Source organism: Pteropus vampyrus, unplaced genomic scaffold (assembly GCF_000151845.1).
Source record: "Pteropus vampyrus isolate Shadow unplaced genomic scaffold, Pvam_2.0 Scaffold510, whole genome shotgun sequence".
Classification (NCBI taxonomy): Eukaryota; Metazoa; Chordata; class Mammalia; order Chiroptera; family Pteropodidae; genus Pteropus; species Pteropus vampyrus.
In genome coordinates this window covers 708955-730874 of record NW_011889291.1, presented here as the reverse complement: position 1 = coordinate 730874, position 21920 = coordinate 708955, and the positions used below count along the sequence as shown (strand labels likewise).

Here is a 21920-nt window from a genome sequence, read left to right as displayed (position 1 = left end):
TCACCCCCAAACTTCCCACCCCCACGGCGGGGCGCCAGGCCAGGCGGGCGCCCGGGCTCCCGGGTCCCTGGCTCGAGTCCAGCCCGGGGCCCAGGCCGGGCGGCGGCAGCGGCGGGCGGAGTTCTGGCGGCGCGGTTTGGGGGTTTTTTATAACTCTGGCCGGCGGCTCAGGAAGTGCCGTCCCCGCGCCCCCTCCCCCGGCCACGCCGGCCGCGCTCGCTCCCGCCCTCCCTTCCTGCGCGGGCCGGCGAGACGGCGGCGGAGACGGGACTGAGGCCCGGGCGGGCTGGCGGCCGGCCGCGGGTAAACGCGCTGGGGCTCGCGGGCCGGGCGGGGATGCGTGACTTGGGGAGACGTTGTCTGTCTGCGTTGCACGGGGATAGCCGTGGCCATCTTACATTGGCTTGTCCCCCTGCGGGTCTTGTGTCAGTATACGATGTCCCTAAGCGTGTGCGACACTGAGTTCAAGTGAGTGCCTGGTGTGTGTGTGTGTGTGTATGATGTGTGTTTGTGGACATCCACGTATATGTAAGTGTGTGTGCGTTTGCATGTGTGAGTCTGCATGAAAAATACCTGAGTGTCTGGGTGTGTTTGAATGTGGATGTGATTATGTGGGTGTTGAGTATCTGCTGTGTCAATGAGTGTGTGTCTCCAAACATCAGTGTGTTTGTCTCTGGGTGCATCTGAGTGTAACAAGTGTGTAAATGCCGGTGTGTAAGTGCGTCTGGGTTGTGTGTCAAGGTTTGTGGGACTTGGTGACTTTGTCCCTAGTTTTGTGTGTGTGAATGAGTGGGTACGTGTCTGTGTGTGGGCCCCGGGTGTGCATTTGTGTGTCTGTGTTTGTCTCTGGGTTGTCTGTGTGTGTGTGTGCACATATGTCTGGGGAGTGTGTAGTTGTTTGTCTCTGGGTGTGTGAGTGTGTACTGAGTGAGTGTGAGGAATCTTTTGTGGGCCTTCAGTGTCCGATTGTTGGTCCCCAGCTGCGCAGGTGTGGTCCCCTTACCCCCCCACATCCCCCCCACTCCCACCAGTGTGTGTTTGTGTGTCTGGGTGTGGGAGTGGCGCCGCCCACTTCCCTGGAGTTGGTCACCGGAGGCCACAGTCTGTCTCAGGAGGTCGGCTCCGGCTCTGGGGCTCTGGGCCTTTAATTAGCGGCTGGTTGGGGGACCCGCTGGGCTGCGGGGGCGGCAGGCCCTGCCTTTGTCTGCTGGCCCGGCAGGGTCTGCCGTCTGCCTCCTGCCTGCCCAGCCAGATGTGCAGCGCCCAGGGCCCAGCGGCTGCTGGCGGCCTGGGCTGGGGCCTCTGCCTGGGCAGCTGTGATACTGGCCTCCACAGGGAAGCCCGCAGCCCTACCCCCCCAGCAGGCCCAGGAGGTCTGGGTGTGGAGCCACAAGTCCCTCCAGGATCCCTGGGAGGGGATGGAGCCTCTGTTTCCGGGCCTTTTCCGCCTGCATTTCCTCCTCCAGTTGCTGGCACCGGCCCCCAAGCTGGCTACCTCCCTCCTGGCTTCTGGGAGGAGAGGCTGGGGGTTTGGCCAGGCCTGGGTACACACACACAGCCACACACAGCCACACGGGTTCACACAGCCTCACACAGGGTCACATGGATACACACACACAGCCACACAGGCACACACACAGCCTCATACAGGGTCACATGGGCACACACATCACACACAGTCACATACACAGTTACACCCATACACAGTCACATGCAGTCGCACACATTTCACAGCGTAGATACCCTGCTGACATCTGTTGCCCCCAGCCAGGCTTAGGCTCTGGAATCCCATATCCTCCAACAGCCTCATCTTCCCCCCTCCAAACCCACTGACCCTTAAGTGGTCCCCCCAGTACCCTGGGCAGGTCGCACTTCCCAGCTACCCCACGGGCTGGGCCACTGTCCCTGTGCTCTCCTGGGCCTTGCCCTGGCAGACAGCTGTGTGCCTGCCCCCTCCAACCCACCTGTGCTGGCTCCTTCAGCACTGTCCCCCACACCCTACCTGATCTGAGGCTCACGAGGGGATATGAGGTTGTTGGGAGGAGGGGCCCATCCTTAGAGGACAGTGATGAGGATTTTGGGGGCGTAGCAGGAGGAGAGGCCCAACGACACTGCAGCCAGGACAGGAGCCACAGAATCACTTAGGGAGGCAGAGTCTGCACCAGTGGGGCAACGAGGGACCGGAGTGGGGGAGGGGGTTCCAGCCGCACTTGCAATGAGAACGCAGCCACCTCGGCCAGAGGGCGGTGTTAGGGCAGGAGGGGGCCCAGGGGAGCCCACCCGGAAAGGGCATTGGTCTCAGAGCTGTTCAAGGCCTCTAAAGATGGAATAGGGGAGAAGAAGCAATAGGAAAAGGTGGGGGTGGGGGAGGCAGAGGAGGGAAGGAGGGAGCTTTATGGGGGAGATGGTGGGAACAGAGGAAGGATGAAACCCAACAGGAGGTTCACCAGGGACAAGGGTACACTTATCTCAGTGACCCTCAACTCCAGACCCAGACCCAGTCCAGCTCCTCCTCACTGTCCTCTCCCTGTCTAGGCTCCCAAGAAGAGACAGAGGCCCACAGAGGCTCTCACACAGGGGTCCGACACTGAACCAACTGAAGCCCCCAGAAGGTAAAAAAAAAACATATATATATATATATATATATATATATATATATATATATATATATACACACACATACACACACACACACACACACACACACACCAAGGGGTAAATGTCAGCCCAGCTGAAGGGAGCAGCAGCATCACAGAGTCAGGGAGTGAGCTCCCCGTCACTGGAGGAGTCCAAGCAGAAGCGAGAAATGTTGGCTTCTAAGTTCATATCTTAGAGAAAACCTGGCTCTATCCCTCTGGAGCTGAACTGCCCTGTTTGGGGATCAACTCTCAGACTTGGCCAAGCTGCAAAGAAAACAAGACAGTGTGTGATTAAGGGGGAAATTGCAGGGAAGAGGAAGGTGGAGCCTGGAGTGGGGAGGAGGGTTTGGCACAGGGTGGTGGCCCAAAGTGGTGTCTGCGGAGGGCTGGCCTGGGGCAGATGCCGGAGGAAGCCTGGCGCTCCCCGGAGGAATCCAAAGGGAGAGGAAGCAGGACGAAGAGCCGAGCTGGAAATGTGGGGTAGAGAAGAGGTCACGGGGACAGAGACCAGGATGCAGCGGTTTCCAGCCCCACTGGCAGAGTGAATAGCGTTACCCATGGCAGAGGATCCAAGGGCATGGACCCCTAGGAATGGTGGGGGTGGGGAGGGAGGAGCCAAGCACTGGCCTCAGGTTTAATCTGGGTTGAAAATTCAACACTGACCAGCCTTCAGTTGTGTCCCATGCCAGCCTCCCCTTGCTGGCCTCCTGCCCGCTCCACACGAGCCTATGTGGTCCTGGGTCCCTAACAAGCGCCTCCCTGCCCGAAGGCCTTCGAGCCTGCTGTTCTCTCCCAGGTGCACCATCTCCTGTCTCTTCCCATGACTGGTTTCTTCTCGTCCTTCACACCCCCACTTCTGAGCCTCCCCATTAGGTCACAATCTGAGCTACTCTCCTTTGTTCATCTCTTTATTTACTTGTCCGTTATCTGTCACTTTCAGGAGACTGAGCCCTGGGACTGTCCCCGGGGGCAGGGACTGTGTCCATATCCTACACAGCCATTACCTAAAGAATGGATCTTTACAGGGTTATCAGGAAATGAAAGGAAAGGAAAGGAAATGGTGTCAAAATGCAGTCACTTAGTAGGTTGCTCACAGAGCCAAGATCCTTGCCTGTCCTAAGACTGTAGGGAGGATGGGGCTGGGGTGGGGACATCCCAGTAAGGAAGTCTATGCTGAATCTTCATACTAGGGGAAATGCCTTGGGCTTCCTCCAGACTGGGAGTGAGGGGCTGCAGGCCCCCCTGTCAGCCTGGTGAGGGGCCTTGGCCATGACTGTGCTGGGCAGCAGGACTAGCCCCCACCCCACCCAGCTTCTCCCTCCCAGGAGCCCGGTGATGCTGCCCAGGCTGTGAACAGGGAAGGCGGCACTGTGGGGGCTGCCGGCAGCCAGGGCTGGGGAGAGACATGTGGACACGTGGCCTCTATGGCTCCCGCCTGCCAGATCCTCCGCTGGGCCCTTGCCCTGGGGCTGGGCCTTACATTCGAGGTCACGCACGCCTTCCGGTCTCAAGGTAGGGGTGGTCCAGGGCTGGTGGTGGGAGGGAGTAAGGAGACAAGGAGGGGTCAGTGGGGCTTGGATGGTGATTATGGGCGGGGGTAGTAAGGCCCTGAGGCTAGAGTCTTGAAGCCCTTGACCTGGATTCAGGGGCCGGCGAGGCCAGCATCACCTGCCCTGCAGCCAAGCAGCCATGTCACAGGGGTCCTTCCCAGGACTCATCCCAGGCCTCTGACCCTCACCCACAGATGAGTTCCTGTCCAGTCTGGAGAGCTATGAGATTGCCTTCCCCACCCGAGTGGATCACAACGGGGCACTGCTGGCCTTCTCACCCCCTGCCCCCCGGAGGCAGCGTCGGGGCACTGGGCCTGCAGCAGAGTCCCGCCTCTTCTACAAGGTGGCCGCACCCAGCACCCACTTTCTGCTGAACCTGACTCGCAGCCCCCGACTTCTGGCAGGGCACGTCTCCGTGGAGTACTGGACACGGGAGGGCCTGGCCTGGCAGAGGGCCGCCCGGCCCCACTGCCTCTACGCCGGCCATCTACAGGGCCAGGCCAGCAGCTCTCACGTAGCCATCAGCACCTGTGGGGGCCTGGTGAGCAGAGAGTTTGGGGAAGCAGGGGGAAACTACCATAAGTTTGGGAGTTAAGAACAACACATTTCTAAATATAAGTCAGAGAGAGAATCGTGGTGAAAATTTTAAAGCATTTTGAACTAACCAAAAGAATTAGCTAATTTTAGGATGCAGCTAAAGCGGTACTCAGAAGAAAACACATAGCCTTAGGTCAGCCTGAAAATTAATGAGCTAAACACCCATCTCAAGAGATTAGAAAAGTAATAGCAACCTAACCCAGTAAGGTAGAAGAAATGAAATCATAAAGAGAGGGTTCCGGGGGTCCCGGGAACCAAGAGCTGATCCGAGCCCTCTGTCTTCCCCACCCCCCAGCATGGCCTGATTGTGGCAGATGAGGAAGAATACTTGATCGAGCCCCTGCAAGGTGGGCCCAAGGTGGCCCGGGGCCCAGAGGAAAGCGGCCCCCACGTAGTGTACAAGCGTTCCTCCCTACGTCACCCCCACCTGGACACAGCCTGTGGAGTGAGAGGTAAATCCATCCGTCTTTCTGGGGATGGGTGAAGGGGCTGCACAACATCTCTACCTTGAGGCAGAGGTAGGCGGCGACGTCTTTCCGTCCAGGGCAGCAGCTACCTGAGGGGAGGAATGGCATCCGTCAGATAGCAGGGCAGTGGAGCAGGGCAACGGCCCATCTATCACTGCCATGGTTCAGTGGCCCCACACTGAGTGAGACAGGCAGCTGGACAACCAGACAGGTGCTCAGGGGTCAAACTATCCGGCTCCAGGGTTACAGTGTGATCAGACAGTTAAGCAGCAGGGTGGTTGTAGCCGATGCTCAAGCAGTCGCACAATGAAAACAGTCAAAAGAAGGGCTCGGCCACCATTCAGAAGGTCAGAGTCACAGCCAGACTTGCGGGAGGACACTGTCCAAGCAGACATTTAGGGGATGGGCCAGTAAGAAAGCTAAACAACAAAACATTTACCAGAACAGTTTTACAGCTAGAAAACTGATGGCTGTAAGGTGGATCTGCAGAGCACCGGGACAGTCAACGAGTTGCGCGACCTAAGCGTCCGGGAGTGGGACGCCATGGCAGACGTACAGCCACCGTCAGTTGTACAGACAGAAAAGTTGATGGAGTCGCAGTCAGGAGTCAGTGGGACAGTCTGGCTGGAGCACAGTTGGGCAGGAAGCCCATCGAAAGGCTGTTGGTCCCACAGCCACAAAGCCGTGCAGCGCGTTGATTAGAAAGTTCTGTAGTTGGAAGGCCAAGGAGTCGTACGAGCACGGGGCTCTGGCAGCGTCAGCCCACTGAGCAGGCACACTCAGGTCGTGGCATTGTCAGGAGGTTGTAGGGTCATGCCAACTGCCCTCGGTGCTGGGGATCTATTCCATCAGCCAGTTTGGCCGTAGGGCAGCCACATCGTTGGAGGACCAGACATCTGAGTCGTGGAGCCCTTCTACTGGACATTGTGCGACCAGAATACCCAGTAGCAAAAGAACGCGGTGTTGGACTAGCAGACAGGGAGTTGGGCCATAGGAGCAAACAGCAGAATGACCAGAAATTGTCTATGCAGATGAGAAACCGTGGAAGGGGCGGCCGTGGTGGCTGCGCACCCTGAAGCCACCACCTGCCAGGCCCCTGGGCAATGAAACAGAGCGAGGCCAGCCGGGTCTGAAGCGCTCAGTCAGCCGAGAGCGCTACGTGGAGACCCTGGTGGTGGCAGACAAGATGATGGTGGCCTACCACGGGCGCCGAGATGTGGAACAGTACGTGCTGGCCATCATGAACATTGTAAGTGCCTCCCCCTCCCAGGGCAGGGAGCCGCAAGCACCAGGAGCCAGCCTCCAGAGGTCGGGAAGAGCGGTGTCAACATCCCACCCCCAATTCTCGACCAGAGGAACAGAATGGAGAGGGGGCAGGGAGAGAAAGGAGGGCTGCCCGAGGCAAGGATGAGCAGAGGTAGCTTAGCGCGGTGCTTAGGAGCGTGGACCCTGCAGCCGGATGGCCTGGGCTGACATCTCAGCTCTGCCGCTCTTTAGGTGTGGGACAAGCGACTTCACCTCTGCCTTGCTTTGCTCCTGTAAAATGAGGATAATAACAGTGCCCACTTCATAAGGCTAAGGTAGATGCAGTGAATTGAGGAAGCGCTCAGAACAGTGCTGGGTACACAGTAGGTGCTGTATGTTTGCTTGCTATATAAAAATAAGCACACAGCCCGCAGGTACTTGTCGAGGTTACCAGTACACACGTGGACACATCTGTATGTATGCGGAGCTCTCGCTCAAGCTATAGGTGAGCTCTAATTCATACAGCTCACTTAACTGACCTGTACTCAGATATACTCAGTGCCCATACCAGATCTCGATGAAGGCTCTGAGTCTCAGTTTCCCCCACCATGAAATGGAGTTATCATAGTACGTACAGCAGAGAGTAAGAGTTGGTGGGAGGGAAGACAGGGCACTCGGCCCATAGCTTGATGAGTGAAAGGTACTCTTGTTTCACTGAAGCGAAAAAGAGAAAAGAAAAAGTTTAGCGGGCAGATGGCCCAGGATGTGTACATGACATTGTATCTGATGGCACGATTTTCTTCCCCAACCCTGCATCCCTCCCTTGGGCTTTGAAAGTTTCCTAAAATCTGCCAGGGTTTCCGTGGGTTTCCACATGAGACGGTGATGTCCCAGGGCTCCGAGATCACGGCACTGTGTGGCCTCCATCGTTGGGCCCACTCACCCCAGGCCACACCCTCCTTCCCTCTGACCACTGTCACTAGAGCTTCCTGCCCCTACACTTCCACCTTCCTGTGGTGATGCTCAAATTGGTACCTTCGGACAGCCACGGAATGAGACGCATCCCCCAGGCCACCTCTGGGCAGAGACACTCAAGGCAGCCAGAGGGTAGGCAGGGAAGGGATGGAGGACAAGACTAGCTAAGCAAGGGTGAGTCAGAAAGAAATGGACGTAAGCAACCAGTGCTTTCCAGACAGGCTTACCCAGACTTGAATCCCACTTACGATACCTGCCAGCTGTGTTTCCTAACCCCTCTGTGCATCAGTTTGCTCATCTGTAAAATGGGAATGATAATACTACCTACTCCGTGGGTACGTGGAGGTATGTGCAGCAGGCTTAGCCTGAGGCCGGGCGTACAGTAGGTACTTGATTAAAATGAGTGATTGCCATTGTTTCTCTTTCTGTTTTCTGCTCTGGGCCCCTCTTAAGACTCCGTTTCTCTTGTTTCTTGGAGGTCAGGTTGCCAAACTTTTCCAGGACTCAAGTCTGGGAAACATCGTTAATATCTTGGTGACACGGCTCATCCTGCTCACGGAGGACCAGGTGCGGGGCCCACCCCTTCCTCTGCACACCAGCGCTACCTGCCCTCCCCAAGGCGGCTGGCACCCATGCACCTCACTCTGTCCATTCTCAGCCCACTCTGGAGATCACCCACCACGCCGGCAAGTCCCTGGACAGCTTCTGTAAGTGGCAGAAATCCATCGTGAACCACAGCGGCCACGGCAACGCCATTCCGGAGAACGGTGTGGCCAACCACGACACTGCGGTGCTCATCACACGGTGAGGGTGGGGAGGGCTCCAGGACTTGGGCCAGAGGAACGAGTGGTCCAGCGGACCATCGGGGTCCAAGCAGGGGATCACCTGCTGGGAGACGGAGAGGCTGGGACTGTTCAGCTTCCCCGTTCAGGAGCCAGGCATGGGAGGGCAGCTTGGAGCCTGAGAATGTGGGGAGGCGGGCGTTGGGCCACTTGGGCGTTGAGGCGCTCCCTCCCTCACTCTCTCATTCAGTCAGTCAGTGACTCATGCACCCCAGCATCCCCAAGGCCAGCTGGGGGCAGAGCACAAGACTTCGGGTGAGAGGCAGGTAGCACCTCCCAAGCAGAGCTTAGCCCCCAGATGCAGGCGTGGTGGCGTCATCAGGCAGCCCAGCCTCCTCATTGCCCCCATCTCCTCCCACAGCTATGACATCTGCATCTACAAGAACAAACCCTGCGGCACGCTAGGTACCTGCGCCTCGAGGTTTCAGGCTCCCACGGAGGCAGTGGGCGGGGTGGCCCTGGCAGGGGTGGGGGCCCAGCAAGGTGGACGGGGCCGGCCAATGCAGCCCTGAGTGCCCAGCCCCCGCCCCGCGTGCCCGTTTCCCAGGCCTGGCCCCCGTGGGAGGGATGTGCGAGCGAGAGAGAAGTTGCAGCATCAACGAGGACATCGGCCTGGCCACGGCATTCACCATCGCCCACGAGATCGGACACACGTGAGGCCAGGGGACACAGGAAGGGGAGGACGGGAGGATCGGGCAGGTCCCCGGCACCCAGCAGAGCCAACACTCCTCTCCCCAGGTTCGGCATGAACCACGATGGTGTGGGGAACAGCTGTGGGGCCCGGGGCCAGGACCCAGCCAAGCTCATGGCCGCCCACATTACCATGAAGACCAACCCGTTCGTATGGTCATCCTGCAGCCGCGACTACATCACCAGCTTTCTGGAGTGAGGACAGACGTCCTGTCCTGCCCAGAGGCTCATACGCATGTTGGCGGGCGGGGGGCGGGGAGGTCTTCTGGAAATCAAGGCTGCCTCTGAGAAGGGTCCCGTTGCCTGCAAGGCTGCTCCCCAGGGCCCCCACCCATCCAGGGCCCCAGAGCTCTTGGTCCGTAATCCAGCATGACAGCTGCTTTCCTCTTGCCACAGCTCAGGCCTGGGGCTCTGCCTGAACAACCGGCCCCCCAGACAGGACTTCGTGTACCCAACAGTGGCGCCCGGCCAGGCCTACGATGCAGATGAGCAGTGCCGCTTCCAGCATGGAGTCAAATCGCGTCAGTGTAAATACGGGGTAGAGAGAGCCTTCCTGCTTTCCTTCCTGGGAGGGGAGGGGGCCACGGGGTGAGCAACTCCACATAGACACCCCTCCATCAGGCGCTGGGAGTGGGAAAGCTGGAAAGGCGAGTGAGCCCGTGGGGCCTGAGGCACAGAGGTGCAAGGGGTTATACAGTGTCACAAGCAACCAGACGAGATTGGGAACAAGAATGGGATCTGATTTTCCAGACCCCTGATTTGGAGGCTGGGCTGGGGAGAGCCTGAGAGGCCACCTTGTGTCCAGGATGTCAGGCCACCTGCATAAAGCCCCAAGACCCCTGACTGGGCCATTTTTAACTAAACATCCAGACTTGGTGGAAATAGTTGGTGGCGCCTGGGGAAGAACCATCTTCCTTGCTTGGCAAAGAACTGGACAGAGCTTTCCAGGGACGCCCTGTCTTCACTCTTCACATCCCCTACTGACCAGTTCACAAGACCTCCTGGCCCCCATCCTTGGCTGGATGAACTCCGAGCCTTCTGATCACTCCCCAGCTCTTTCCCAAGATGTAGACTCAGCTCCCAAAGCCCCATTTGTGCATAGAGAAGTGAGTTGGGGCTCCTGCTCCCAGCTCCCCCCGGGGAGCTAGACCTGCTGGCTTCCTGCTTCAGCCACCAGGGGCTCAGTCAGGGTCTGTCCCTCCACTACCCATGTCCGCCAATACGCAAAGCACACTCCCTGCCTCCTCATGGCTTCAGCCCTGGACCCAGTCTCAATCCTTCACACTCTCGAGATTCAAATGATCAGAATTTGCAAGGCCACGTCCAAGCTAAGGCCACGTTATCTCAAAATGGGGAGTAGGCAGCTAAAATGCCCTCACTTCATTCCAGTGCAAGACAAGGAGACAAACCCCGGATCAATTTATATTTAATTGACATTCCTCTCTCGCCCCCATGACCTAACTTGACTGGTAACTATGGTACCCTCTGATGAATTCCGAAAGAATTCTGAAACTACCCTTTAAGCATCTGCTGTGTCCCAGGTATCCTAACAATGATGACAATGGCTGACATGACTGAGCACTCACTATATGCTGAGTATGTGATATGCATCCTCTCATTTAAGCTCTGGCTAATCTTATTATCCCCACACTACAGAAGAAGGGACTGAGGCATAGGGAGGGTGCCTTACCCAGAGTCAAAATTCAAGACCACGTCAGAGCTGGGTTCTGAATCCAGGCCTCTCTGACTCCAAATTTGATAAAGGGGTGGGGGAGGGGAAGAAATGCCAGAATACCAAGCATGAGCCAGAGCTAGCTGTATGTTGAATTGATTTTCCCTTTTATTTTTCCAAGGAACATGTTCCTGGCCCTCCTGGCAAAGGAGAGAATTGTTGACTATATGTAAATTGGTTAATATGTGTAAAGAGCTGGGCCTACCTAGTGCCCAGTCCGGAGGTAGCTGTGGTCGTTGTTACTCGATGATCAGGCATTGTGCAAGCCCTTTCATATCCACTCTGTCACATGCTTCTCATCCTTTGATGTAGGCAAGGCCCATGTGATAGATGAGAAAACTGAGGCCCAGAGAGGGGAAATGTGTTGCGAGTCAGTGGCGGAGTTGAAATCTTCCTCATGTCTCGGACTCATCCGCATGTCACAGTGCATCTTTGTGGAGAGGAGAGAGAGCAGGAACTGGCATAGGCAATTGTCTTTAAGAGGTATCAGAAGTGGCATGTGACATTTTTACAAATGGCCAGGAAGACACAAGCCCAGCGAAGCCAGAAGACCAAGCTGAGTTTTTAGCTGAGAAGTATCCTCGGAAGGGGCAGAAGGCAGGAATTCTGGAGGATGTTTGAGGAAGCAGGTCTGAGGACAGCTCTCCAAACTTTTCATATGTGTGCAGGAGTCTCTCAGAGGCTGATGCAGAAAAGGTCCCTTCCTACAGCCATTGAATGGTACAATCCCAAATCTGCAAAGCTCGAAAGGATCAGGTTCAAAGAGGTTATATAGAAATATAAAAAGGAGACAAAAGGGTCTCCACTTCACAGGAGGAAGACCCTGTTGAGGGGGGGGGCAAGGTGTAAGCTAGAGCAGGGGTCCCTAACCCCCAGACCATAGACTAGTACCAGTCCCTGGCCTGTTAGGAACCAGGCCACACAACAGGAGGTGAGTGGCAGGCGAGTGAGCAAGGCTTCATCTGTATTTGCAGCCGCTCCCCAGCGCCAGCATCACTGCCTCAGCTCCACCTCAGACCATCAGGCATTAGGGTCTCACTGGAGCATCGGTCCCTGGTACCAAAAAGGTTGGGGACCGCTGACAGAGGTTCTAACCTGAATCCAGTGGGGGCTTGTCCAGGTATATTAACCTGGACCTAAAAGGTCAGAGTGACTTCCTGGGACTGGTGTAGGACCTCCTGCCAGGCTATGGTCCAGCTCGAGCAGACAGGAAGAAGGCGGGCTGATTTCTCACTGGAAGAAGCAGAGGGATGTCTCACACAGACGGAACCTACCTTTGTCCTGTCCCAACCGTCCATCAATTAAAACCTTTACAAGCTCCCCCAGTTTAGTTGAGGGGAACAAAGAGAACCACCTGCTGGAAAAAGGAGATAGGGCCCTTGACCTGAGCCACCTTCCAGGCCTGATTTTTCAGAACCACTGCCTTTCCATGGGCTGCTTCACCCATCCCAAAAAGGAATCCAGAATCATTCCTCAGCAGATCCCACATTTCCTTCTAGAAACTCAGGCAGTGCCAGGGACTGAACCTGACCCTTCAGTCAAAGGTCTGGGTTAGACTCTAGGCTGCCCTTCTAGTAGCTGCGTGACCTTCAGCAAGTGACCTCACTTGTCTGAGCCTCGGTTTTCTCGCAGTAAAATAGGGATAATGATGCCTAAGGGAGTATGACGCACAGGTGTTCAATTAGTGCAGTGTACATATAGGCAGAGAGGTGGTCCCAGGCCATGCCCTGCCAGAGTATCTAAGAGGATTCCTTGAGACCCAGGAAAGGATCATTGGGGCTCCCATGCCCAGTGGGCAGTGAGTGCGTCGCCTGGGTCCTCCCAAGGGAGGAGGGCAAGCTTGAGCGGGCGCCTTGGCCCGCAGGAGGTCTGCAGCGAGCTATGGTGTCTGAGCAAGAGCAACCGGTGCATCACCAACAGCATCCCAGCCGCCGAAGGCACGCTGTGCCAGACGCACACCATCGACAAGGGGGTGAGCGCCAGCCAAGGCCCCGCCCCCATCCTTAGGCCGTGCCTACCCGAGCCGCCCTCTAGTTCCTCCCCTTCTTCCTGCAGGCCCCGCCCCTGGAGTGAGGCCACACCTCCACTCCGTCTCAAGCCTCGTCCACAGGCTTGTCCCAGTACTGGCTTCACATCCCTTGCTTTGGCCACGCCCCTTCCTAAACAGTGCCTCCCTGGCCAAGCCCCTGTAACCTGACTGTATCCAGGTCCTCAGACCCCATGTCCATCCTCTTACCTATACCGTGTCCCAGGGGTGCTCAGACCTCCGGTGGGAGGGGTGCGGGAATAAGCACCAAGGGCCCACCGAACCGGGCTCACCCCTCTCCATCCCACCTGCAGTGGTGCTACAAGCGGGTGTGCGTCCCTTTCGGGTCGCGGCCCGAGGGCGTGGACGGGGCCTGGGGCCCGTGGACCCCGTGGGGCGACTGCAGCCGGACGTGCGGCGGCGGCGTGTCCTCCTCCAGCCGTCACTGCGACAGCCCCAGGTCAGTCCTCAGGACCCCCTACGAGGAGGGGGGATAAGGAGCACCCTCACCCCCCTCCCCATCGCCTGTCCCCCACTCTTTCCAGGCCAACCATCGGGGGCAAGTATTGCCTGGGCGAGAGACGGCGGCATCGCTCCTGCAACACCGACGTGAGTTCCCCGGGACCCTAAGTCGGTCCCTCGGAAAAAAAAGAGGCGCACATCAGCTTCCCAGGAGCTGCTGCCGGCTGCCTGCCTTCTCGGGGACCTGCAACGGCCGCCCCCTCCCTTCCCTGCCCCTCCCCCTGGGCCCAGTTCCCGGCCCTCACACCTCCCCGGGGATCCGGCTTCTTCCAAATCTTGCAGATGAGTGTCCCACCTTATAATTGTTTGATCTCCACCACCCCTTCCCGCTACAGCGAGCTCCACCCCCTCCCTTCAAAGCCCAGTTTCCCCAAACAGCCCCGCCCCTACCCCAAAGCTGTCACTGCGCTCCCTGTCACCAAACCCAGTAGCCACGTTTTCGGTCTCTGCCTGCGCCCTCTTCTGACCACAGACCATGGCCAGCTGTCCAAAACTCCCGCCTTGCCTGCATCACCAACGTCCCGCGCTCCCAGCCCCTCTTGGGCTGCACTTTCGGTCCCCTTTTCTCATCTTCTCTGCTTGTTTCAATGCTGGGGTTCCCCAGGGCTGCATCCTGGGTGTAAATGAGTGTTACGTGTACACATCTAATAAGTACAAAGCTTACTGCAGCAGGGGATGCTAAGAGGGAGGGAGAACTTTAGAGCGAGGGGTAGGCAGTCTAGCCCCCCATCCAGAGGGGGTTGTGTCTGCCAAGTTCACGTGCCCCTCACATTCATGAAGAGCTGGCCACCTTCCCCAATTTGTCTTGCTCCTTTCTAGGCGCGCGCGCGCTCTCCCTCTCTCTCTCTCTCTCTCTCTCTCTCTCTCTCTCTCTCTCTCAAGAAAGGTTCAGTGATCTGAAACTAGAAACCCAAGCATCATCCCCATCTTGCACCTGATATCTAATGAGTCACCTGGTCCCATCTCAGATGCATCAGTCCCTCCAGCCCCACCTGCCTGTACCTTGCCCAGGCTACGATACAGTCCTTCACCGCCTCCTCCCTGACCTCCCAGCCTCCCTGCCTCCAGCCTCATTTCTCCAACCCATCTGAACATTTGTTCTATGCCCTGGGCTTCTGCCCTAACTCCATCCTGGGACACTTGGCCTCCCTCCCTCTCCCATCTCATGCCCCCAGGACTGTCCCCCTGGCTCCCAGGACTTCAGGGAAATGCAGTGCTCTGAATTTGACAGCGTCCCCTTCCGTGGAAAATTCTACACGTGGAAGACATACCGAGGAGGTGAGTGCAGGGCTCAGGAGGCCATGGGCGTGTCCAACAGAAGGTGGATATGGCATCATGGGGTCTGCCCTGAGCCCTCCCCTCGCCCGAGGAGTCAGAGTGCCAGACTGGATGCTGGCAACCCCTATTCCTTCTGCCCAGCTTGCCCATCTTTCTTGGATCTGGGGTCTCTCCCTCTTGGCCTCACCTCCCCCAGGAAGCAAGCAGGGAGCCCCAGGGCGGCCTGGCCCTTGGTCTGACGGGGCCGTGCCCCCCAGGGGGCGTCAAGGCCTGCTCACTAACATGCCTAGCAGAAGGTTTCAACTTCTACACGGAGAGGGCGGCAGCTGTGGTGGACGGAACACCCTGCCGCCCAGACACAGTGGACATTTGTGTCAGCGGCGAGTGCAAGGTGGAGTGGACTCCCAGAGAGAGGGGATGGGGGGGTGGAGGGGACGAGCGCCCCACTGATACCCCCAACCACCACTGCCTCCCCCAGCACGTGGGCTGCGACCGAGTCCTGGGCTCTGACCTGCGGGAGGACAAGTGCCGAGTCTGCGGGGGTGACGGCAGTGCCTGCGAAACCATCGAGGGGGTCTTCAGCCCGGCCTTGCTCGGAGCCGGTGAGAGGCCCCCACTTCTCTGCCACAGTTCCCACTGGGCTGGGGGCAAAGCTGGCCCCCAGTAGTCAAGATCAACAAGGAACCCCAAAAAGTCCTGGGGACCCAGCAATGCCCCGGATCAGGTTCAAGGACTGGCTTGGGCTCTGGGGCCTAAACTTGGGCAGTCAAAATGTCCAAGCGAGGGGACCAAAATCTTTCCCCTCTGCCATCCAGGGGTCCTCTTGCTCAAGTGTGGTTTAGGGGATGGTGTGGTAGGATCCAGGCAGATAAACCAGGACTCCTGAAGGGCACAGGTGGGCAGGGCTGGAGGGTTCCCAGGGGCTCGTGATCATCCAGGTCCTACGTGGTGAAGCCCACTGCAAACCCAGCTCTGCCGAAACCACCATGTCACCCTGTGCAGGTCGGTCTGTCCATGGTGCTTCCTCCTCTCTGCCCAAGCCCAGACCCGCTGCTTGTTGGGGGCTTGGGGCCTCTTTGGTGGTAAGAGAGGCAGGAAAGTTAGGTTCAAATCCCAGGCCAGCTACTTCCTAGCTGTCAAACCTAGAAGCTCTGCTTCTCTGAGCCTGTTTTGTCGACCATAAAATGGGGATTATGGCACATCTACTTCCCAGGGCCAGAGCTGGGGACACAGTGCGATGTCCCTGTAAGCACTTAGCTCAGTATTGGTTAGCCGCTATCACTCAGAGTTAGGGATGGAGGAGGCAGGCAGGTGTGGGGGATGGGTCAAGCGGGTGACACCTAGCTCCATGTCCAGGGTACGAGGAAGTCGTCTGGATCCCCAAAGGCTCCGTCCATATTTTCATCCAGGACCTGAACCTCTCCCTCAGTCACCTGGGTGAGCCGGAGGTGGGGGGGATGAGGATTGGGGCTCAGCTTGGCTGGGGTTCTGACCCCTGTGCTGTCCCCCAGCCCTGAAGGGGGACCAGGAGTCCCTACTGCTGGAGGGACTGCCCGGGACCCCCCAGCCCCACCGTCTGCCCCTGGCTGGGACCACCTTTCAGCTTCGACCAGGGCCGAATCAGACACAGAGCCTAGAAGCCCTGGGACCCATTAACGCGTCTCTCATCGTCATGGTAATGGTGGGAGCAAGGTGCAGGAGGACATGAGCATCCTGGTGGGGACTCCGAGCTTGACTTCCCTTCGATGCCCCCACGCCAGGTGCTGGCGCGGACAGAGCTGCCCGCCCTCCGCTACCGCTTCACCTCGCCCATCGCCCGCGACGCACTGCCCCCCTACTCCTGGCACTACGCGCCCTGGACCAAGTGCTCCGCCCAGTGTGCCGGTGGTGAGGTTGGGGTGGGGCCAGGATGTGGGCACTGACTGGTCACCCGGACTGACCTTCTGGACCAGGCAGAGCTGAGCAGCCTCTCGCTAACCCCCAGGCAGCCAGGTGCAGGCTGTGGAGTGTCGCAATCAACTGGACAGCTCAGCCGTGGCCCCCCACCACTGCAGCGCCCACAGCAAGCTCCCCAAGAGGCAGCGGGCCTGCAACACAGAGCCCTGCCCTCCAGAGTGAGTGCCCTCCAGGGTGCAGGGTGGGGGTGACAAGTACTGCAGTGGTAGTGCTGCTGACGTCGGAGGGGTGAATACTCCCAGGATTGGGGTGATGGTATTCCCCAAGTCAAAGTCATGAAGGTGGGGGGAGGGCTCTCCTAGAACCAGAGTGGGAAGGAGGGTGCTCCCCAGTCAAATCCAGGCGGTCATCTCCCACTGGGGTGATGTACCTCCATACCTCCCATGTGGATACAGGGAGATGACGTTCGTTCCAAGTGCAGGGTTTCTGAGTGCTCCCTGCGTGAGCAACAGTCGTCCCGGTGCCAGTTCCCATAATGATGCTGATCGCTAGGGAGGAGGAGGACGCTAGTGCTCCAGGCGCCGGGTTCCCTGCTCGTATACTCTCAGAGCCTCCGCATTCCCCACAGCTGGGTTGTAGGGAACTGGTCGCGCTGCAGCCGCAGCTGTGATGTGGGCGTGCGCAGCCGCTCTGTGGTGTGTCTGCGCCGTATGTCAGCCGCAGAGGAGAAGGCTCTGGACGACAGCGCGTGCCCGCAGCCACGTCCACCCATCCTGGAGGCCTGCCACGGCCCTGCCTGCCCGCCGGAGTGGGCCACCCTCGACTGGTCGGAGGTCAGCCGCCCCTTCCCGCCTGCGCCTGACCCATTCTCTGTGCAGCGCAGGGCGGGGCCTGGGGGCTGGGTGCCCACTGAGGTCCACAGTCACAAGCCCCTCCCCGTAGCCCCAGTGGGCCACGCTCAACTGGTCCGAGGTTAGCTGACCCCTCCTCACCTCCCACTGGACGAGCATCCTCCCCACACCCTGTGCAAGCGTGGGAACAGGGGTGCCCACTTAGCATGAAATGCCCCCTCCAACTGCAGTGCACTCCCAGCTGCGGGCCAGGCCTCCGCCACCGCGTCGTCCTTTGCAAGAGTGCTGACCACCGTGCCACACTGCCCCCCACACACTGCCCGCCCGCAGCCAAGCCACCAGCCACCATGCGCTGCAACTTGCGCCGCTGCCCCCCCGCCCGCTGGGTGGCGGGCGAGTGGGGCGAGGTAGGTGGGCACGCCCTGGGGGACAGAGGCTGGGCCAGAGGCGGCTGGGCGGTGGCTCATCAGCGATGCCCCGCAGTGCTCTGCGCAGTGCGGCCTTGGGCAGCAACAGCGCGCAGTGCGCTGCTCCAGCCACACCGGTCAGCCATCGCGCGAGTGTGCTGAGGCGCTGCGGCCACCTGCCACGCAGCAGTGCGAGACTAAGTGCGACAGCGTGTCCCCCGGGGACGGCCCCGAAGGTACGTGGGGCAGAAGGCCATGGGGCATTAGAAGGGCCCTGTCAAGAGGCAGCCACAGGGGAGTGTGGGGCTCCTGACCACTGGCCGGAGACCTCCAACCACCGAAATGCCGTTCTGTCTCCTTCAGGCCAGCCTCGCCATCCCCTCTCTGCAGACGTTTAAGTGTCACTGTGTGCCAAGCGTTTTAGGCACCTGATCCTTTTGGGGGCCCAAACTCGGGTCACTCCCCCAGCCACCTCCATGACCTTCGACTTATTATCTCCACCCCTAGCATTATTTGCCTAATATTCTCTCTTTAAATCAGAGTTTCTTAACCTCGGGCACTATCAATGTTTGGGGCCACATGATTCTTTGTCATGGGGCCGCCCTGGGCATTGTAGGATATTTAGCAGCCTCCCTGACCTCTACCTGCTTGATGCCAATAGCCCCCTCCCAGGGGTGATAACCAAAAATGTCTCCAGACATCACCAAATATCCCGGAGGGGGGCGGGCAAAATCACATCCCCTTGAGAACCACTGGTCAAATATACCCATTTTTCTCTCCCTAAGTAAATTTATTTTTCATAGCAATAGATTACTTTCCGGGCACAGGAACCAAACTGTATGGGTTCACCTTTCACCTCTGTGCCTTCGTTTCCTTGTCTGTCAGGGGGTAAAAAATATATTTACTTGAGAGAGGCCCGCATTATGAGAGGCGGAATAAAATAATCCACGTGAAGCCCCGGAGCCCTGAGACCTGACTGCCACCCCGCTTTTCCCACTCTCTGCAGAGTGCAAGGATGTGAACAAGGTCGCCTACTGCCCCCTAGTGCTCAAATTTCAGTTCTGCAGCCGAGCGTACTTCCGCCAGATGTGCTGCAAAACCTGCCAGGGCCGCTAGGGGGCGCGCGGTCCCCTGAGCCACCACTGGGCGCCGGCTCGGGGCGGGGGAACCCAACATGCAAGCAGCCAGCCTGAAGGAGCCCGAGAGGGCGGGATCTGGGAGTGAGGGGTGAGATGGACCAGAAGTTATTTATTGGGAACCCTTGCAGGGCCCTGGCTGGGAGATGGAGAGCAGCTGGCCACCCCTAGGGCTCCTCCTCAGCCCCTCTCCTAGTTCACAGTGAGAGCCCCTCCAGGGTGGGTTAGAGGAGGGAAAACTGTTGGCCTAGCACCCTTTTCACCCACCCCTAGAGAGCACCCCAAACTCCCCCACCTTTGATTGGAATATGTACTGTGAAGAGTTTGGGTGGGGAGGGGGTCAGCTGGTGCCCTGGCCCCCAGCACTGCCCTGTCCCTCCACTCTGAGCTGGAGGGAGTCTATGTCCGCTGTGGGGGAGGGATTAGCACCCCCTCCCTGACACTCTCCCCCTGACCAGGCCAGCCACAGGGATGGGGCAGAGCTAAGAAGACCCATCCCAACCTCTGCCCATCCTGCCCCAGGGGGACCCCGACATCCAGGCCGCCCCCATCATGGTGCTACAGGCCCTGCCCTGGGGCCCACACGCTCCTCGCCAGGAGGCCGTACATCAATAAAGTCTGTCTTGTGTAGATTTCTGCACGTGGTGTGTGTGTGTGTCCCCACCCCAGACTGGAAGCAGCCCCGGCAGCCCAAAAGGGGGCTTTTACAAACAAACTAGAGCCCAGTGATCGTAGGAAAAAAATACACCTTCTCATGGAGGCTTTCAAAGTCCCACGGTCTAGCGCCTGCCATCTGGGACAACACTCTCCCGGCTACTCAGCACGCTCCAGCTGCACCTGCCTCCTGGAATTTCCTAATCTGCCCGCCATCTTCCCATCTTGGGGCCTTTCCTTGAGCTGTTTCCTCGGCCAGGTGGTTCCACCCCTTCCTTCTTCACTTGGTTAACTCCAACTTACCCTGCAGTCTCAGCACAGGTTGCCTCCTCCCAGAAGCCTCCCCCGATGCTCCCAACAAGTTGAGTCCTCCTGCCTAAGTGTTCAGCTTTCGTGCCTGGAGGCATTTGTTGAGATTCGCAGGCGCCAAGCTGATCACTTGCGCGAGACTCAGGGAGGAAAGGGCTCCTCCCCATATATGGCCACGAGGGGGCGCCGCGTTCTGGCAACCTCCGGGCAGGACGTTGTGCAAAGCTGAAGCGCAGGGATACATCCCAGACGTCCAGCCTCCCTGCCAAGCTCTCTCAGCATCTAGGCTTCTGCCTCAGCGACGTCCTCGCCGTGTGGCACTGGAAGGTGACAACTTCTCAGAACTGCCATTTCCTCAAATAACAAGAGACCAGTTCGTGGCCTGCTGATCTCCCAAAGATCAAGCCATGGGCCCGCACCTCGGTTTTATGATGAGAAAAGGGGGAGGACCCCAGAAGCAGCAGAGGGGGGATTGTTGAATCCAGATCTGACCTCCAATGTCTGGGACCTTCCGAGTGCGCCTGGCTCCTGGTACCGTCCACTCCCGCTGCCTTCCCCCAACCCCATCACACACACACACACACACACACACACACACAGGCCATTCTGAAGGAAAGATCAGCAGAGGCCACTCTGGAAGAGGGTGTTTGTTCAGGGATGCCCAGAGCACACACGTGTCTGAAGTGGTTTCGCAGAGCCGGAGCAGCCCAAATGCTTCCTGGGGTCTTCCTGGACAGAGCGGTTAGTCCTGCAGCCAGCTAACCTGTGTGCTCCTTGCTGCAGCCCTTGTCTCTAAGGAGTTGGAGAAGGGGCCCTGTGGGATCTGGCAGTGGCTGCCATCAATCCTTGACCTCTCTCTTCAGGCTCAGCCCCAGCCAGTCCCTCAGCCCTGCCGCTGCTGCTGGAGCTCTCTCCCCGCCCTCGGGGCCCAGCTTCCCTCCCCTGTAGCCGCGGCCCCTCCCGCCAAAGGAAGTGAGAGGGGGCTGTTTAAGAGGAACTAGGGCTGGGAGTCTGTTGAAGGAGAAGGAACAGGGCCATGCCCAAACCACCCCCCGGAGCTCCCTGAGCCTGTACCCCTGCCACAACCCCTTTGGGCACCCCCAGGAACCCAGAAGCCAGCCCCCACCATGGTAAGTCCTCCAAGGGTGGGTCCTGAAGTGCAGCCAGGTGGAGGTGCCCTGGAGGCTACCATCGGAAAGTGGATGACGGGAAGGGTCACAGCAGACCCTTTGGGGTTCCTCAGTACAGCTCAGGTACGCCCCCAGCATTCCTCATCAGGGATCAAATCCCATCTCATGGTGGACAAGAGGCCAGAATGGTGATGGGGGCTAAGGATGAAACAGTAATGAGGACAGAAGGTGGCCTTGAGGGGGTCACACGGTGTCTGCAGGAACAGGGACATACCCCTTTCTTGGGGCTTAGGAAACCCGGTTTCCAGTCCAGTTTGGTCCCTCACCTCCCTGTGTGGCCTTGGGCAAGTCATTTCTCCTCTCTGGGCCTCAGTTCCCACATGTCATATTTGGAAGTCAGTTGAGATATAGAAGGTGTTTTGGGGACCTCTCAGTTGGAATTTCAGAGGGTCTGCGTTCAGCCACTCTAAGTCCACAGCGGGGAAGGGAAGCTGTGTCAAATGAGCGGTGGGGGTGCAGTGATGGTGTAGTGACAGCAAGCCTGTGCCGGTGACAGGGTGGCCTGGCCATAGCAATCGCAGAAGCAGATGATGAGACCCAGAATGTCTACACCACCATTGGTACCCTTCCATATGAGGGCAGCTGGGGAGACACGCAGCCAAAGGCGTCACTGCATGGTGAGGCTGAAGTCTAATGATGACTGCGGTGACAGGGTGGAGTGACTTTCATGGTCACGAATTTAGACCCAATGGAATCATAACATTCACTTTAAAGCGAGCCTGGGCTGGTAAATCATAGTCGTCTCCACAGCTCCACGTATCTGCAAGCCACTTCAGCTTTCATTTTCCGTCATTCTGTCAATGAGGGCATGTGGCTGAGACAGACCCAGAGCCAGTGGTGACAACTGCAGAGCTTCTGGTAGTTGCAGCAGGCATCTGACCAAGGTGGAGGCAAGGAGGTAGACCAAGAGGCAG

At 58.3% G+C, this 21920-nt stretch overlaps 2 protein-coding genes across 11 annotated transcripts in view; both read left to right on the top strand.

The window, feature by feature from the left end:
* Positions 1-203: 203 nt before the first annotated feature.
* On the top strand, positions 204-19485 carry ADAMTS10 (ADAM metallopeptidase with thrombospondin type 1 motif 10). 10 transcript variants are annotated; one of them, XM_023524948.1, is made up of 26 exons: positions 204-303; positions 2536-2612; positions 3965-4151; positions 4384-4730; positions 5082-5238; positions 6285-6502; positions 7957-8040; positions 8132-8277; positions 8677-8720; positions 8863-8968; positions 9054-9200; positions 9402-9526; positions 12602-12709; positions 13078-13223; positions 13309-13372; positions 14490-14563; positions 14832-14954; positions 15042-15165; positions 15920-16000; positions 16075-16238; positions 16324-16450; positions 16548-16677; positions 17088-17292; positions 17541-17717; positions 17794-17953; positions 18724-19485. In XM_023524948.1, the coding sequence occupies exons 3-26, from the start codon at positions 4064-4066 to the stop codon at positions 18831-18833; spliced, it is 3255 nt and encodes a 1084-aa protein (XP_023380716.1). In that variant the 5' UTR covers positions 204-303; positions 2536-2612; positions 3965-4063; the 3' UTR covers positions 18834-19485. The 10 variants fall into 10 exon arrangements, with proteins under 10 accessions (XP_023380716.1, XP_011381608.1, XP_023380717.1 ...); XM_011383306.2 differs by having other exon boundaries at positions 9402-9543; positions 14461-14563; positions 14821-14954; XM_023524949.1 differs by lacking the exon at positions 9054-9200 and having other exon boundaries at positions 9402-9543; positions 14461-14563; positions 14821-14954.
* Positions 19486-20395: 910 nt separating this feature from the next.
* Positions 20396-21920, top strand: part of MYO1F (myosin IF) — a 33802-nt gene continuing 32277 nt past the window's right edge. Inside the window, exon 1 of the mRNA XM_023524924.1 lies at positions 20396-20946. Coding sequence (XP_023380692.1) covers positions 20944-20946 — 3 coding nt within the window. The 5' untranslated portion in view covers positions 20396-20943. The remainder of the gene's footprint in view (positions 20947-21920) is intronic.